General features: G+C 37.2%; 2 protein-coding genes across 6 annotated transcripts in view; one reads left to right on the forward strand and one right to left on the reverse strand.

The window, feature by feature from the left end:
- The window catches only part of LOC149313515 (ADP-ribose glycohydrolase MACROD2-like), a 1,160,252-nt gene that overhangs the window by 1,066,686 nt on the left and 77,266 nt on the right, over positions 1 to 16,300 (reverse strand). The window lies entirely within an intron of this gene.
- On the forward strand, positions 341 to 15,073 carry FLRT3 (fibronectin leucine rich transmembrane protein 3). The gene is made up of 3 exons (XM_089519235.1): positions 341 to 574; positions 8,355 to 9,127; positions 10,919 to 15,073. The coding sequence occupies exon 3, from the start codon at positions 10,956 to 10,958 to the stop codon at positions 12,903 to 12,905; it is 1,950 nt and encodes a 649-aa protein (XP_089375361.1). The 5' UTR covers positions 341 to 574; positions 8,355 to 9,127; positions 10,919 to 10,955; the 3' UTR covers positions 12,906 to 15,073.

A 16,300-nucleotide genomic window follows, 5' to 3' on the forward strand; every position in this document is an offset into this window, starting at 1 on the left:
ATTTGACCAAGTGGTGGATCTCTTTGTGACCATTCGGAAACCTCCCAAATCAAATGACTAAAGCCTCCCCCTCTGCGAGCCTCGACATTGCCAAGAGGCCCTGGATTTGAAATGTTCGAGGCAGGTCTGCAAATCTGGAGAAACAGTTCTGGTTTTAGACAGGCAGCCCTGGATTTTACTTCTCCATCGCCCTCTGCTGCTCAGAGGAGACACACTCTTGACAGCCTGCTTCTCCAGTGCCTTGACTGAAGGCGAGCCCAAGACCTGCCCATTGATGACATCACTTCTTTATTCAACCACTGTTAGGTGAAAGCTTTAACTTCAGACTTTGGAGGTGGGTTGCCTTGCACGTAACTGGAGTGCCTTCCCCCTCACTCCTTCCCACAGAGGGAGAAGGGATCAGAGACAGAGAGAGAGCTCCTGCTATAAGCTGCTGCTGCTGCTGCTGCCACTGCTGCTTTTGTCTCTGGGATCTGAGGCGAAGGAATTTTACAGCCCCATAGTGGAATTAACTGCTTGCCTGCCTTTAGAAATGGAATTCCTTTCTATGCGTTTGGGTTCCTTCAGCTTGCTGGTAAGTGATTTCTTCTTGTTGTTGTTTTGTTTCTTCCTTTGCTTTCTTCTGATCGTGCTTGCTTGCTTCTCATCCGCACTCAAGTTTGATCTTGCTTTCCAAAGCATTCTCAGTTTCAGCTCAGCCGACTGAGGGATCAAGAGAGAATTGAAGGCTATGCTGCGATGCAAAAGTAGCATTTGCAATTGTATATATTTGAAACATTTTTTGCGGGGGGGATGTCTCAATGGTTAAGAACAAAGTGTTGGTTTGTATCTAGCCCTTTGCATGCACACATTCTACATCATTAAATGGCAGAGTTAGCTATCCTGTTGTAGCAAAAAGGCTCAGGGACATGCTCCTAGCCAAGCTGCACATTTTCTAGTGTGAGCAGTGCTGCATATGTGGCATTCGTGTGCTCCTTTAATGCTGATTTTTTACAGTTATGAAAGGAAATCGATAATCCCTCAGAAAATGAGTGTTCTGTCCAAGAGCAAACATCTTAGTCTACTTCGAAGAACTTTTTGTATTTCATTGGAAAGGATAAAGGAACAGCTACACCTAGGTTTTAAAGCTTGCATTACTGTTCTCCTATTTCTATAAAGCTAAAGCCATATATTGCTGGATGCAATCTAATATCTAAGCTCTACACACACACACACACACACACACACACACACACACACACACACACACACACAATATTCCTATTGTAATGCCAAACCTCCTTGCTAAGCCAAATACCGAATGTGACCAGCATAACAAGCCAATAAATCTGGTGAGACAAACTAAGAAATCTAAGCTTTAGATGAGTGGAGCATGCGAGCAGTGGGACAGAGATTGCCATATTGAATTTTTAAATCAAGGATTTGTGGCTATGTTGTAAATCAAGCTTTTTTAAAAATATATACATTGTGGTCCTGAGAAAACTTTGTTTCTTAAGATCTTTTAAGATTGTGTATGAAAAACAGATTTAATTATGAGGGGGGAAAAGCATCCCAATTAAAATCTGTAAGGCAACTCTAGGGTACACATGTAAAACAAAATGGTTTCAAATAGTGCAACAGGCCTACTGTTTCTGGGGATTTTGGAGCAGATTTTTAAAGGAAAAAAAGCAAAATGTAATGCAAAGCTACTATAACCATCTTGTTTTAACAGCCTTTTCCATGAAAGCTGGATGTCTGCATTCATAATGTATCAGTGTGTACCTCACATAGTTTATTATTACCCATGAAAGCCATTAATTTTGAGTATATGAAATGTAGTATTATTATGTATTGTATATGCTTACACTACGCCTGTCTCATATGCATGAAAATTACCATTTTTAGCTGCTCTGCAGTGCTTTACAGCTTTCATTTGCTCAAAAATTATGGCTTACAGAACGAAGTAGTATCACAGTTGTATAAAAGGCAATTAAGAAGCATTGCTTATTATTACTATACTATTGTATACCTTATATGGAAGTCATTTTTTTCTATTCCAGATGCTAAAAAATCAATCAGCAATATAAATTTGAATCAAATAAAATTTGCTTAAATTCTAACTTTGCAACAGTAGGCATCACTAAAGTCACAAAGTTGCATGTTCAGTGGCATGCATTGAACTATATGAAGACTATTATCTATGGGTAATTGCTTAATTGGTTTTTAGAAAAATATTAGGGGTAGGTTGTTTCACCGATTGCTTTAAGTATTAACAGGAAGAGCTTGCTGTGTGCACATTAAAGTCTTTATGTCACAATTGTGTTAATTTTGAACTTGCTGCAAAATTAAAATTGCCTCCCTAGATTATGCTAGGAGGTACAGAGTGTAGATCATGGATTTTGTAACTTATTTTCAAGAAGTGGGAAAAAACACCTTTAATAGAAAAGTTGGTAAAAGTTGAAATGAAATTTGGGATTCATCAGACTTTGACAGATAATTTATTATCTTTAGTTCTGTTCCTATTGAAGACTATCCTCCCTGTGAAACAAGAAGCTCGTACTGCATTCATAATGTTACTTTGTATGTATAGGAATCCTTATCAAAATGAAAAACTGAATCTGTTTAGAAAAAAAGCATTGTGTGTGACACCGAAGCCAGATTGCAACACAGTTTTTCTTATCACCTATTGTGCTTATTTGTCTTGGATTAATGAAGTAATCTTTCAAAATTACCTTTCCAACATTTCAGAAAGCAGATTTGAAAACACAGGATTTACAGGATTAAGATAATTTCTTCCTCCTTTTGTAAATTTCTGTAAATTATTTACCTTTCTAAATTTCCTTCCACTCAAACCTTTCTCCCACCCCTACCTAGCAGTTCTATGTCCATATATAGCCACTTTCTGACACCAACACCTATTTATACTATTAAACTGCAGTTCATTTTACAGCTCATTCACCCTGGAAAATGAAATTTAACAATATTAAAAAATACATTAGAAGCAAATATTTCTTGCACTATGCATTCCCTCCCTTTGGAATCTTCTCTGGTTTTCTCACCAGAAGCCTTTGTGATTAAAGCAGAAAAACTGGACAGCAGCTTTTAAAAAATTCCCACTTGCAACGGTTGTAAAGACACTTCTTGCAGTATGTGCTACCCCCCAGTGGGCAGAATTTCTATGCTAAAGCCATAGTCATCAGCCTTCAGTAACACAGGGTTCTGCTTTAATTCAAAACTAAATCATTCCCTACATTTGGATCCGTACTACATTTTGGCATCTTTCTTTTTCTTCCCGAGACACTGAAATGGATAAGATAAATAGTATGTAATTTCAGGATTTATTTCTAAATAAGGAAATGAGGAAGTATCTTTTTTGCTGCATGGCAGGTGAGAGTCCTAACACCTTTTCTAAGTATATCAGGATTTGGCTTATCATTTTTTAAACCACAGGGACATGTGTTCAACAGATTTCAATGGACTCTGGTTCCAAGTAATTATGCTCTGGAACATAATCTAAATGGCATGTGTATTTTAATATGCACTGCAGCATTAATAACTGACAATAAATCATGGCTGTATTTCATTTCAAGACCAGCAACAAAGCATGTAATATGAATAAGGTTGCATTAAAGTAAAAAATTCCCATTTGGTAGAGTAATCATATCACACAGCAACATATTCTGAGTAGAAATAGGTGTTGACCCAACTACAAGAAAATAGGGAAGACTGGCTATATTTAGATCATGACTATATCTGCTTATTCAGGGCTCAATGGCCAAACTTGAGTCAGACCTATTCTAGGTACCAGTCTAATAAAATATATTAAAGCATAGTTTGGTATAGGACTTGTAACAACGACAGCAATTTTTCTCTAACTGTGGCTACGTTATCAAAAGGCCACAACTGGCAATGGCTGCAAAGCTAAGTACTGTTACCTTGAAATTAAGTCTGAATGAATATACATCAGAATGGTGTAGTTCTGAGTAAAAAGGCCTGCACTGCAGCCCTAAATCTCCTCCCAGTTAGGCCCACTGAAATTAATGTTTGCTGTTGTTGTGTGCCTCCAATTCATTTTTTTACTTATTGTGACCATAGGGTAAACATATCATAGGGTTTTCTTAGCAAGTTTTCTCAAAGAGGGTTTGCCATTGCCATCTTCTGAGGCTGAGAGAGTGTGACTTGTGCAAGGTTATCCAGGAGAGATCAAGACCCTGATCTCCAGAATCATAATCTTCAAACCACTACACCACACACACCTGGATACCAAATAAAGGTAAATTCTAAGGAGCAGGCAGCACATATGACAAGAAATCTTCTCCAAGATGTAAATAAACAATGTTTAGATCTTAATCGTGCTATAAATAAATAAACACTTGGATTACTTATAGTGGTTTAAAAGTTGGATCATCAGTATCTTCATCTATTTTTTAAAAGAGCTAAATTTTTATATCAAAACTATTTTTATCGTTTACAACAAGGTGTCTTTGTTGTTCATACATGCTGCAAAAGGTTTAGAAAAATCAAGTTTTACTTTCCTTTTCAGCATGACTATGGCTAAGACAGGCGATAAGCCAACTTTACTAGCTTTGTTTTATAGAACCTGAAACTGAAACCTATGGAAAAAATGTTCACTAGTCTATAGATAGTTGATAGAAATAATTCACAAAGAGAAAATTTAAAGCAGGCCTGAATATTTTGCTGTAATGCCACTGCTAAATGTGCATATTTCCATAAGCCAAATAATATGTTCCTGAATGAAGAAAGGGGAGGAAATGAAGATTCAGAGGACCATTTTTCAACAAAGCTTTACATTCTTTAACCCTCCGGAAGATATTTTAAGCTTCTTCTGCTTCCCTAACACTGAACAAAAGAATGGGGCACCTTCCTGAAATACTAAGCTCATGACAACTGTAACTACTAGCCAGAGTGCTTAGAAAGTGTTTTACTGTCACTATTAACCAAGCCTGAATAGTACACTTAAAGAAAACAATGCTACACACTTTTGTTTTCACTTCAGCTGAGTCATGTTTAACCAAAATAACTTGGCTAACTTTTTCAATAGCAAGCAAAGCCAACTTGTGATTCGTGAATGACTAATAAAAACTCATGCAGTAATCCCAGTACTACTTGAACACACTATATGAGCAGACACTTTCTTCAATCCACAGAGGGCACTACGAAATAAATCAAATGGCTATGCAAAACCAAAAGTGCTGAACAATCAGTTTTGTACAGCAAAGCTGAATTAATTCTACTTGTCATCCTGGTGACATGTATAGCCTAAAGAGATCTATCTGAATCTTTAAAACACTGCTGAGGATGAAACTGTAGTATTTCACATCAGCGTCTCATCAGTTAGGACACAAAATCACTCATGGTAGCATCTACATTTTTAAGAGGTTTGGGATAAAAGAACAGGGGTATCTGATCTACACTTTAGCATACAGCACTAAAATGGGACCTGGAGTTGCTAAATATAATTCTTTATCCACTATGTCATTAAGTTGAAAGTACATTTGAATATTCAGAGCAAGAATACTCCTTTTCCTCCGTTCTCTGTTAAATTTTAGTTATACAATTGTAGTTAATCCTTTCAAACACTATAAATAGTTTATCTTATGTTAGTGGAACTAACCCACATGATTTAACAAGGAAATTGGGCACCAGATGTACAGGAAGCTGTTCTGAAATCTGCCAGGCACAATGCTGTTATATTGAGAAGGGCTATATACTTTAAAACTAGAGCATCTTTCTCTTTGAAAGAAATACTTGTGGAACCAGGATTTCGTCCAGGTTCTTCTTGTTTTTGTTCAAAATTAATGTTCTCTTTCAAATCCAGGAGGCCATGAAGCTCACAATCTGATGTTGTGAAAACCTGACCACAGTGTCTCTTAACAGTGGGGGACATTTCTCTTTTCATCCTGCAAACTCAGCTATAATGACTTGGTGTTGGGGAATATGTAAGGACAGCTCAAGAAAAAGGCCAGGCTGAGCAAGGCAGCAGGATTCCCTTCTGTGTGGACAGATCACTGCTGCTATTATTATGCAAACTCAATGTTTTCAGCTCTAGCTTGGAATATAAAAGGGAAGTGCAAGATATCAAACTAAATAATAACTAAAGAAAACTCTTCTTCCTTCTAATGGAAAGAAAAGGGAAGGGGGGAGAGGAGCTTAATCCACATTTCTGAAACAGTCTTTTTTTTCCTCCAGTGAGACCCCGCTTTGGTTTATCCTTTTGTTTTGATGTAATTTTGAGAGAAGGGATTTATAAAACCCAAGAACTTAATGAGCTTTAGTGCTTTCATTTTAATCCAACATTGCTGCTAATACAATAGGGGCAATAAATGAGGGTTGGAATATCAAATGGTGCAAAAAAGGAAGGTCTTTGAGCAGTTGGAAGATGTAAAAAAAATCTTTTCTCAGGAACAAGTATTGTACTCTCCTCGCTCAAGGCAAGGTGCACAAATGTTCTGTCCCTTCAATTTGTGTTTATTTTATCTGGTGTTCCCAGGAACTGTGCCAATTCATTCGTTTCCATTAATAACTTAGGCAATCTAACTTTTCACTGCTATAGATTTCAGATGTCTTCTACCAAATAAATCACCCTCCCACAATTACTTGATGTCCTAACCACACGTGAAGCCTCTTTTGTTATCCAAGCTTACTAAAATGTCCATAGTAACATTTCTTCCCTTGTGTTGGTTAACCAAACTGGATTAGAAAGCTCAAACCCAATTATAAACTTTGGAAGCACACCATATTCCCCCAACCGTTAAGGCAGCTGAACAAATAAGGCAACTTGTTAATTACATGAGCAGAATCTACTAGTGATTTGCTAGGTTCTGGCATTATTTATCTTTTATTTTATTTCAAAGTAATGATGTTCGGCAAGTTTTATACCACTAACTTTTCAATAGTTTTTAAGAAATCTAATCTTTTTGCCTCGATGCCACATTTTTAATTATCTGAAAGATTTTAAAAGATCTGTTTCTCTCAAGGTATTATTTTAATCATTTGCAGATGCAGATATATCTATATATAGACACCTCAAATTGCACCAATATTAAGTAATCATAATGTAAACAGGTTACTTTCATCTAGCCTGTTTAGGTTATTATTACTTATCCTAACCTAAATATAATAAACCTTATACTTTAGGTTATGTTTACTTACACAAACACTATCTTGTCTGTACTATAATTATACTTGTTTGGTAAAATTATCGTTAACAAGGGAGGCCACAGCACTGGCAGAGTGGACTTGCAAAAGACAATTTAAAAACACTTTAATACTCTGGTTACTAGTTATTGAAACTATAATAGTTAAAAATATAATTTGGGACTGAACAGTCACTGAATACTCTACATAATCATTTTTAGTTAGAAATGAAACAATACAGAAGGGAAATTGAATTTAAAAATGGAAAGTGAACTTAAAATGTGTCCTAAAAATGAGGCCTGCTGCATGTAGGGGATTCATTCCACAGAGTATATGGGTGTGCAGCCTTAATTATTTTTGTGGGATCAAAATCTCCATAAGAGAAGGAAAAGCTACTGGCATGTAACAAAATAATCTTTCACAGTACTGCACCATTCCTTGCATGCACCACAAAACAGCCTAATAATTAGTGGTGTTTAAAAAAAATCATAAATTTGCAAAGGGTAAATGAACTTTGCAATTAATTTGCAAAGTAAACAGTTGTTTTTCAAAAGCCAGATTTCATTCATAGAAAGATAGTGCAGTGGAACAGTGACAACATGGGTCCAAAGCTAATCTGAAGTTACAAAGAAGCAATGAATGCAATATTATATCTTGATTTTTCTTTCTAATTCTACATCGTTAGATCCCTAAAATCATCTTGTCTCCAGGATAGCAGCTTTCAAAGGAATTCAGGACTAGAATTGCTAAGATGAAACATCTGTCTATTAGGCCTAATCACTGTACTGTTAAGGATGGAGATACTGAATAAAAACTGCTCTTTTGCAGCAGTTTAAACTATGGATGACTGTCTTGTTTCTTGAAAGCAAAAACCCATAAACACTAGTATGCATCCCATCTAAAGAAGCCTGGCCTTGATCTGTAATACAAAGAGTCATGTGTCACCTTTGCAACACAGTTCCTCTTTGGTCTGCTGATCAAAGCTGACTTTCATTGCTATTTTGTTTGGACTGATTTCATTTCATGCAATAGCTGAACCTAAGAGAGAAAGAAGCATGGCTGCTGCAAAAATAAATAAATAAACCACTTTTTGGTTCAGCTATCACTCCCATAATGAGGCATTGTGATTATACAAATAAGGAGTCAAAGAAAGTGTATGTAAGGCTGTTCATCATCTCTTCTTGATAATAGCTTACTTTTCTTCTTATTTTTAACAGGCAATGAATGAATGAAAATTTTATGAAGGAGCCCATGCTGAATGGTATTAGAATGTTTTGCTTTCTTCAAGACAAAAGAGCTCTGAGTTAAAATTAAAACCAGCACAGAACAAGTGAGCATTTGCATTTCCAGAGAGAATGAGGGAATATTCTGAATTGGAGATTCTGATCAAGGACTGAATTACGTTGCAGCCCAGCAGGCATGGATTTACCAAGACGCATCCACTTTTCAAAGATTATAGCCGGATGATTCTGCACAGGCAGGGAGCCTCCTTCCTCAGTCTCCTGAAGAAGCCATCATAATTCGACCCTTAGCATCATGAATGGTTTCGAACACATGGAGCTGAAGTTACCATCTCTAGCCACACTATCTAAAGGAGCTTCTAAGAATTACAAAGAGCAATTTTTGTAAAGGGTATTTACAACAAAACAAAAGAGATTCTTCACACAAAGACGTGAAGGGGGAAAGAAAGAACCGCCCCTACCTCCTCAAACTCTCATTGCTGCAGAGTCAAAGGAGTCTGAAGCTTTTATCCTCACAACTTGATGTGCTTATGTACCATGGTAAAACTTTATGGGAATGTTCAATGAATATAGCAGGGTTCATGAGGAAAGACACTCTGCTCATAAGGAACATTTAAACTGCTATTGTGAATGAAGCCAAGCTATGTGTACTAAGCTATAAACTTCTTCCAAGTCCATTTGTTTCTGGAAAACAGGAGGCCCGCTGGATTTTAGGAAGCACAAGAGGGTCCTTCACATCTTTAAATAAGGTAAGCTTATGCACGTAGTACAATAATCTCATGTATTATATTGCAGTTAGAACAATAAAGAGAGCCATTTTGCAAGGAATTCACAGCAATTAATCACTTGCTAATAAAAGAATCACACATGTAAAAAGTTAGGAGCACTTCACTCTACATGCCACACAACCAAGCACTATCTGCAAAGTACAGTTTAAATTTTGTAACGAATGGGCTAAACAAACTTATCATGTCACATAGTATAATAAAATCTTAGGTTATCCACAGTCACAGTATCTGCCCTTCCCAGTTTCTTCAACAAATATCTTTCCTAAAGTAAAACATGGTTTTCACTGTATAGCTCTTCCTTTGGTTGGGGGGGGGGGCATACAGTTTCTAATAGTTTGTTCTATTTGTTCCTTCTTAACGTTACAGAGCAATAGAAGAAATAAATTAATCCTTATAATAACTGTTATAATAATTATTATTAATTTTTGTTCAGTTTTGATGGGATCTAGCAAGGTAACATCTCCTGATTCATGCATCAGTGGAATCTGGAGGGGAGCAATCTCACCTCCTTACTACAATATCCATTGTACCTGAGACCTCTGCTCTAATGTACTGATAAATTCTCCAGATTCAGTTTCTGAATGGCACCAAGTGCTGCAGGGGCAGAGGAGGGGGAAGAAAGTTTCACCACACTGGTGCTGCAACATCAGTGCCATCCCAGATTTCGATCTTTGATTAAAGAAAGCTACTCATACCCTGATCCTTGACATTTCATGATGGCAATATTGCATTAACTGTTTGCCCCAGGATTGGGTCAAAAGATTGATTGAGATCTTGTACATACTTTTTCATCTCTGTTATCAATAAATTTACAATTCTGTTTGAACTGAAAATGCTGTACCACAGTCATCAAAATAGAATCGTTAATCATTTGTGTGTCAGTGTATGACATATTTAATGCTTAAGAAAGGGGGAATCAAACCTTCAGTTCCAGCTGGGCCGAATTGAACTGTGCCTCCAATTCCTCAAGTTGTGGTTGTTGCATACAATTTCACCATTATGAGTTAGGTGAATTATGATGCAACCACAAATAACTCATCCAATATTTGCTTAAGAAGGATTAAGGATTTGTGGCTACCAACTTAACCAACAACCTAGGGAGAACTGAACGCTTAACAGTGAGTTTTAATAGCATCATGTGCTTATGTACAGAAATCATTTCAGTCCCACTCTGCTCATCTTATGTGTGAGTGGCAAACACCTAATCCAAACAATTGTGCAGTCAACTGCATGTATACAGTACACTTCTGAAGCTTTTCTTTCTAGATTGTGTTGCTTCTGCCCAAATGAAACTGTTATTTCAGAGAGAGCATCTGGTGTAGTTGCAATAAAAGAAAAGGAAAACAAAACATGGGAAAACGCTTAGGCTTGCCTAAAGGAATTCCTTAGGTTGTGTCTTTAAGCTTATCATATGTTGGGCCAAGCATGAAATATGTGAACACAATCACATACAAACAAAATACTTCATTCACTCTCACCCAGATAAACGTATCAACCCTACCTATGTGGTTGTGGGGAATATATAAACACCGAGCAAACTCCCTGTACAAATTATTGGCAGTCAAAACAGTTTAGGAAGCAATCCCATGCATACACACTAGCAAGTTAAATCCAGGGGACAAAACAATATTTTTTCCAAGTAAACATTTATAGAACGGTGTTATTAAATATGCTTTAACCAATTCAAAGTGGTACTCTCACTGTCCTCTCTATTGTACTCTCTACTATTAATCTAATTAATTTTTTTTCTAGATTGCTGAAAGTATATAAACCTCACTGCAACTTGACCATGATCAGTGTAACCTGGAACTTCATCCTAATTTGGACAAAGATAGGGCTGTTGCTCAAAATGGCACCTCACTTTGTCAGTGCCAAATCATGCCCTTCAGCATGCCGCTGTGACGCAGGATTCATTTACTGCAATGATCGTGACTTGACATCAATCCCGACTGGGATTCCAGAGGATGCTACAACCCTTTACCTTCAGAACAATCAAATAAATAATGCTGGAATTCCATCTGAGCTAAAAACCTTGATCAAAGTGGAGAGAATTTATTTATACCACAACAGTTTGGATGAATTCCCTATCAACCTCCCAAAGTTTGTCAAGGAATTGCATTTACAAGAAAACAACATAAGGACAATTACTTATGATTCCCTTTCACAAATTCCTTATCTGGAAGAATTGCATTTGGATGATAATTCTGTTTCGGCGGTTAGTATTGAAGATGGAGCCTTCCGGGATAATATCTATCTCAGACTTCTTTTCCTTTCTCGAAATCACCTTAGCACCATTCCCTGGGGCTTGCCTAAAACAATAGAAGAGCTGCGCTTGGATGATAATCGCATTTCAACCATTTCGGAGCTGTCCCTTCAAGACCTTACAAATCTAAAACGCCTCGTTTTAGATGGAAATCTCTTAAGCAATCATGGATTAGGAGAAAAAGTCTTCATGAACCTAGTCAATTTAACAGAACTCTCCCTGGTTCGTAATTCTCTTACATCAGCGCCAATAAATTTGCCAGGCTCAAATCTGAGAAAGCTTTATCTGCAAGAAAACCATATAAATCATGTGCCACCTAATGCTTTCGCATACCTACGACAGTTATATCGATTAGATATGTCAAACAACAATCTCAGTAATTTACCTCAGGGTGTCTTTGATGACCTGGACAATATAACCCAATTGTTCCTTCGCAACAACCCTTGGCGCTGTGGGTGCAGAATGAAATGGGTCCGTGACTGGTTGCAGATGTTGCCTGTCAGAGTTAATGTGCGCGGACTGATGTGTCAAGCACCAGAAAAAGTGCGTGGCATGGCCATCAAAGACCTCAACACAGAGCTGTTTGACTGCAAAGATGATGATATGGTAAGCACTGTCCAAAATACTGCTTCAGTACCAAACACTTTATACCCTGTACAAGGACACTGGCCGGTTTCTGTCACCAGATCACCTGAAATAAAGACTCTGAACCCACACAAAAACTACAGAACAACAGCTACCCCAGTACAGGAAATCATTACCATTGTTGTAAAATCTGTAAGCACTGAGACTATTCATATTTCTTGGAAAGTTGCACTACCCATGACTGCTTTAAGACTTAGCTGGCTCAAAATGGGCCACAGCCCTGCCTTTGGATCTATAACTGAAACAATTGTTACAGGAGACCGGACTGACTATCTGCTCACGGCCCTGGAGCCAGACTCACCCTATCGAGTATGCATGGTTCCCATGGAAACCAGTAACATCTATATGTCTGATGAAACGCCGGTGTGTATAGAGACTGAAACGGCACCCCTCAAAATGTACAACCCCACCACAACCCTCAACCACGAGCAAGAGAAAGAGCCGTACAAAAATTCCAGTTTGCCCTTAGCTGCCATCATAGGAGGTGCAGTGGCACTAGTAGCTATAGCGCTGCTCGCTTTAGTCTGCTGGTATGTCCATAGGAACGGATCCTTGTTCTCGAGAAACTGTACATACAGCAAAGGGCGGAGGAGAAAAGACGATTATGCTGAAGCTGGAACTAAGAAGGACAACTCCATCTTAGAAATCAGAGAGACTTCTTTTCAGATGATCTCTCTGAACAACGATCAAGTGTCCAAGGAGGAGTTTGTAATACACACCATATTCCCACCAAATGGAATGAATCTGTACAAGAACAACCATAGCGAAAGCAGCAGTAACAGAAGCTACAGAGACAGTGGTATACCCGACTCAGATCATTCACATTCATGATACTAAGGGAAATGACAAAACTTGAAGTGGTTGGGGGTTTCTTCTCACAAAGAAAGGCAACTTTAAAGGTTGCTGGCTCACTGCAGAACACTGGATTAAAAAGACTGAATAAGCAATGTATTGTACATTTGCCATATAATTTATATTTAAGAACTTTTTATTAAAAGTTTCAAATTTCAGGTGACTGCTGCTATTCATGTAGCAAGGGTGTCTGAAAACAATTCTATATTTTAGTATTTTTTAGTAATTTGTACTGTATTTTCCTTGCTAATATTGAAATTACAGACCATTTAACTTTTGTGTTCTACTGAGTAAGATGACTTGTTGACTGTGAAAGTGAATTTTCTTGCTGTGTTGAACAATCAGGACTTTGCATACATTTGAGATCCTTTGTGAGTATAAGCACAGGCCATTTTCACTTTGGTGTTTGTAAAAGGCTAAACCTGGCAAATTGAAGAAATTCAAAAATCGTTGCAAAATGGATCAAAACACAATTAAAATTTAGTAACCAGTGAAAGGTCCAAAGTAGTGGGCAATACCAGTTACTTAGCTACAACCAGTACAATGACTGTTGGAGACAGGAGCAAATGGCTGAAATCTAGATGAGGCAGTTGAAATAGGAATTTAAGCATACATATGCTACAACCCCAGAATAGATCTGCCCCCAAACAAAGCAAAAACAAAACAAAAAAGAAGGCTGCCTTTCTAAATGGTTAAACCAGTTGTTCTGTTTCTGGGAAACAAACAGGAAACTACAAAAGCCTCAACATGGAAGTATCAAAAACTAAAATAAATCAATGTGTACTCTAGAGGAGAATCTTTATAATTGATAAAGATGGTTCTTTCAGTATTACTACAGCATACATTGAATATGCAGGAAAATATTATATACACTATACATAATTCAACTGCCAACAAGAATATTGCCCATTACTGTCACAGATATATGGAAATTATTTAATAAACATGCAAGTGAAGATACTTTGATCGGGCTTTCTACTTAGTTGTGATCTATTTAATGTTTAATACCCAAGACACTATGTTGCCATAACTATTTTCCCCCCAAATGAAAACCAAAGTGCATTGTACGCCCTTTGGCCAGACTTGTATGTGCCTTTATAAAAAGTGACATGTGTTCCACTTTTAACTGGGAACAAACTTTTCACCCACATACACTTAATTATGGAAAGATATTGGTCTTAATGCTGAATAAAATATAAAATGAAATACAGAAAAATAAGTGCTCTTCTTATCCTCTGTATATACATTAAAAAGTGTTGCATAATGGAGTATGCACAAGTTCTCTGTTTCTGCTTTGCACCCAACTCAGAGAAAATTAGGCTGACAAAGCACAAACTTGAATTGCTTCCTGGATTGGTATTTGACAGATATTTTTCTCCAGTCATGTTTAGAATGTGACAGAAGAGAAGGAGGCAGGGTAAATAGATGTATGATGTTATGATGTCACGTGCCTTCAAGTCAACTCCAACTTATAGTAGCCCTATGGAAGGTTTCTCTTGGCAAAATTTATCCAGTAGTTTAACATTGCTTTGTCTTAATCTGAGAGAATATGACTTGCCCAATGCCACTCAGTGCATTTCCATGGATGAGCTGGGATGTCAACCCCTATCTCCTGAAACTACTACACAATAATGGCTCTCTAAAAATAGATGTATATTGGTGAATAAATGTGAATAGTTTTCTCAAGAAGTTTTACATTAGCTGAGTGATGGATCTCTATAGATATGGGGTCAATACAGGATGACAATTCCTTTTGAAATTGTAACTATCTTATCCGATTATATTATTTGTTAATAATAGTTTCAAAATCCATGTCATAAGAGAAAGGAGAAGACATCAAGCACTTCTACATTTGTAGCAGGGCCAACTAAGCTGTATAGGCAGACCAGATATCATGAGGGGAGGCCAAGGGGTGATACAAATGTAGAAAGCCATGCTAAAAGTGCAAAGTAAACTACACTATATGAATAAATTGAACCACATGACATTCCCAGTATTTCTGAATCCCTGAATGAGCCAAAGGTAAAGTAGAAAATCTTCCAAAACAGGAATCTATGGAGCACACACTATGCTTGTGGGGGAATAGCCCTCACCATGCCTCACCCAAGGACAGGAAAACAAAAAACCTAGACAAACAGTTTGACTACAAAATCTAGGCTTACAACTACATTGGGTCTATAATTCATCTGCTTATTTTTGCAGACAGATAATTTTTGCCAAAATGTCTAAACAGGTCCGTTTCTAAAAGTAGACCAGATAAATTCCAGTGGTTGTTAATGCACCAGATATAATAATTTTTAGTTTCCCCTTCTTTTTCAGTGATAAGATCTCAGAGCAGACATTTATACTGAAGTACATTTCCATCATTTAGAATGTGTCAGATAGGTTAAAGGTGCTTTAACCTTTTGTTCATGGTCAGTGAACTGTAAAATGAGAGCAGGTACAAGAAATGTACACAAATGAGTATAAATAACCTGATAACTTTACAAGCTATTTTGGGTTTATGGAAAGAGGAATTGGCAGTGGTTGCAGTGACTGGCCTAGATAAGCATGGATAATCACTCCTCACCCCAAATGCTCCTTTAAATGGATGAAGTAAGGAGTGAATAATTATTTTTGAGGGAATTCTGCTACCTGTTTGTAATGTGCGTCTGTAACTGCAGAATCCAGTCATGGATAGTCCAAGTTACATTTTCTTTGGATATGTTTATTTTGGAGGGGAAATGCAATTTTAGTCCTAGATGGGTTCCAAGGTTCAACACGCATCCTTTAAAACATTTCCTAGAGCCAAATAATTGGCATAAAAGTATTTATGATTCATTAACACATGAATGACAGAGTCATTTCATGTTCCATTCACCCACCTAAGTTATCCTTCTAATAGAGTATTTACCTACTATTGTCTTTAGGGGGATAAAAATTAACCGATATTTTGCAGAAGAGATCATCTGTAGTTATAGAAAGCTCCCTGAAACAGTCCTCTCTCTTCCATTTAAGAAAATCCTAAAATTGCTTTTCATAAATTTATACTTAAATAATGGAGAACATAATGATAAAATCTAGTTACCAATTTCTAAGTATTTATTAAATGATTATAACTGAATAATGCTTGTTTGGAATTTAATTCAGTGTAATTTCAGCTCTTGAAAGCTACAATTTAAACTGAGGATAAAGATAAAGGTAAAGATAGTCCCTTGACATGAACGTCTAGTCATAAACAAGTGTAGTTGGTGTGCTCATCTCCATTACTAAGCTGAAGAGCCAGCGTTGTCTGAAATCAACCCCGGTACTCATGTGGCCAGCATGACTGCACCAAACACTGTTACCTTCCCACCAAAGTGGTTCCCATCTACCTACTTGCATTTGCATGCTTT

The sequence above is a fragment of the Sceloporus occidentalis genome, unplaced genomic scaffold, assembly GCF_023333645.1.
Source record: "Sceloporus occidentalis isolate IW3139 unplaced genomic scaffold, rSceOcc1.0.p SCAF_4, whole genome shotgun sequence".
Lineage (NCBI taxonomy): Eukaryota > Metazoa > Chordata > Lepidosauria > Squamata > Phrynosomatidae > Sceloporus > Sceloporus occidentalis.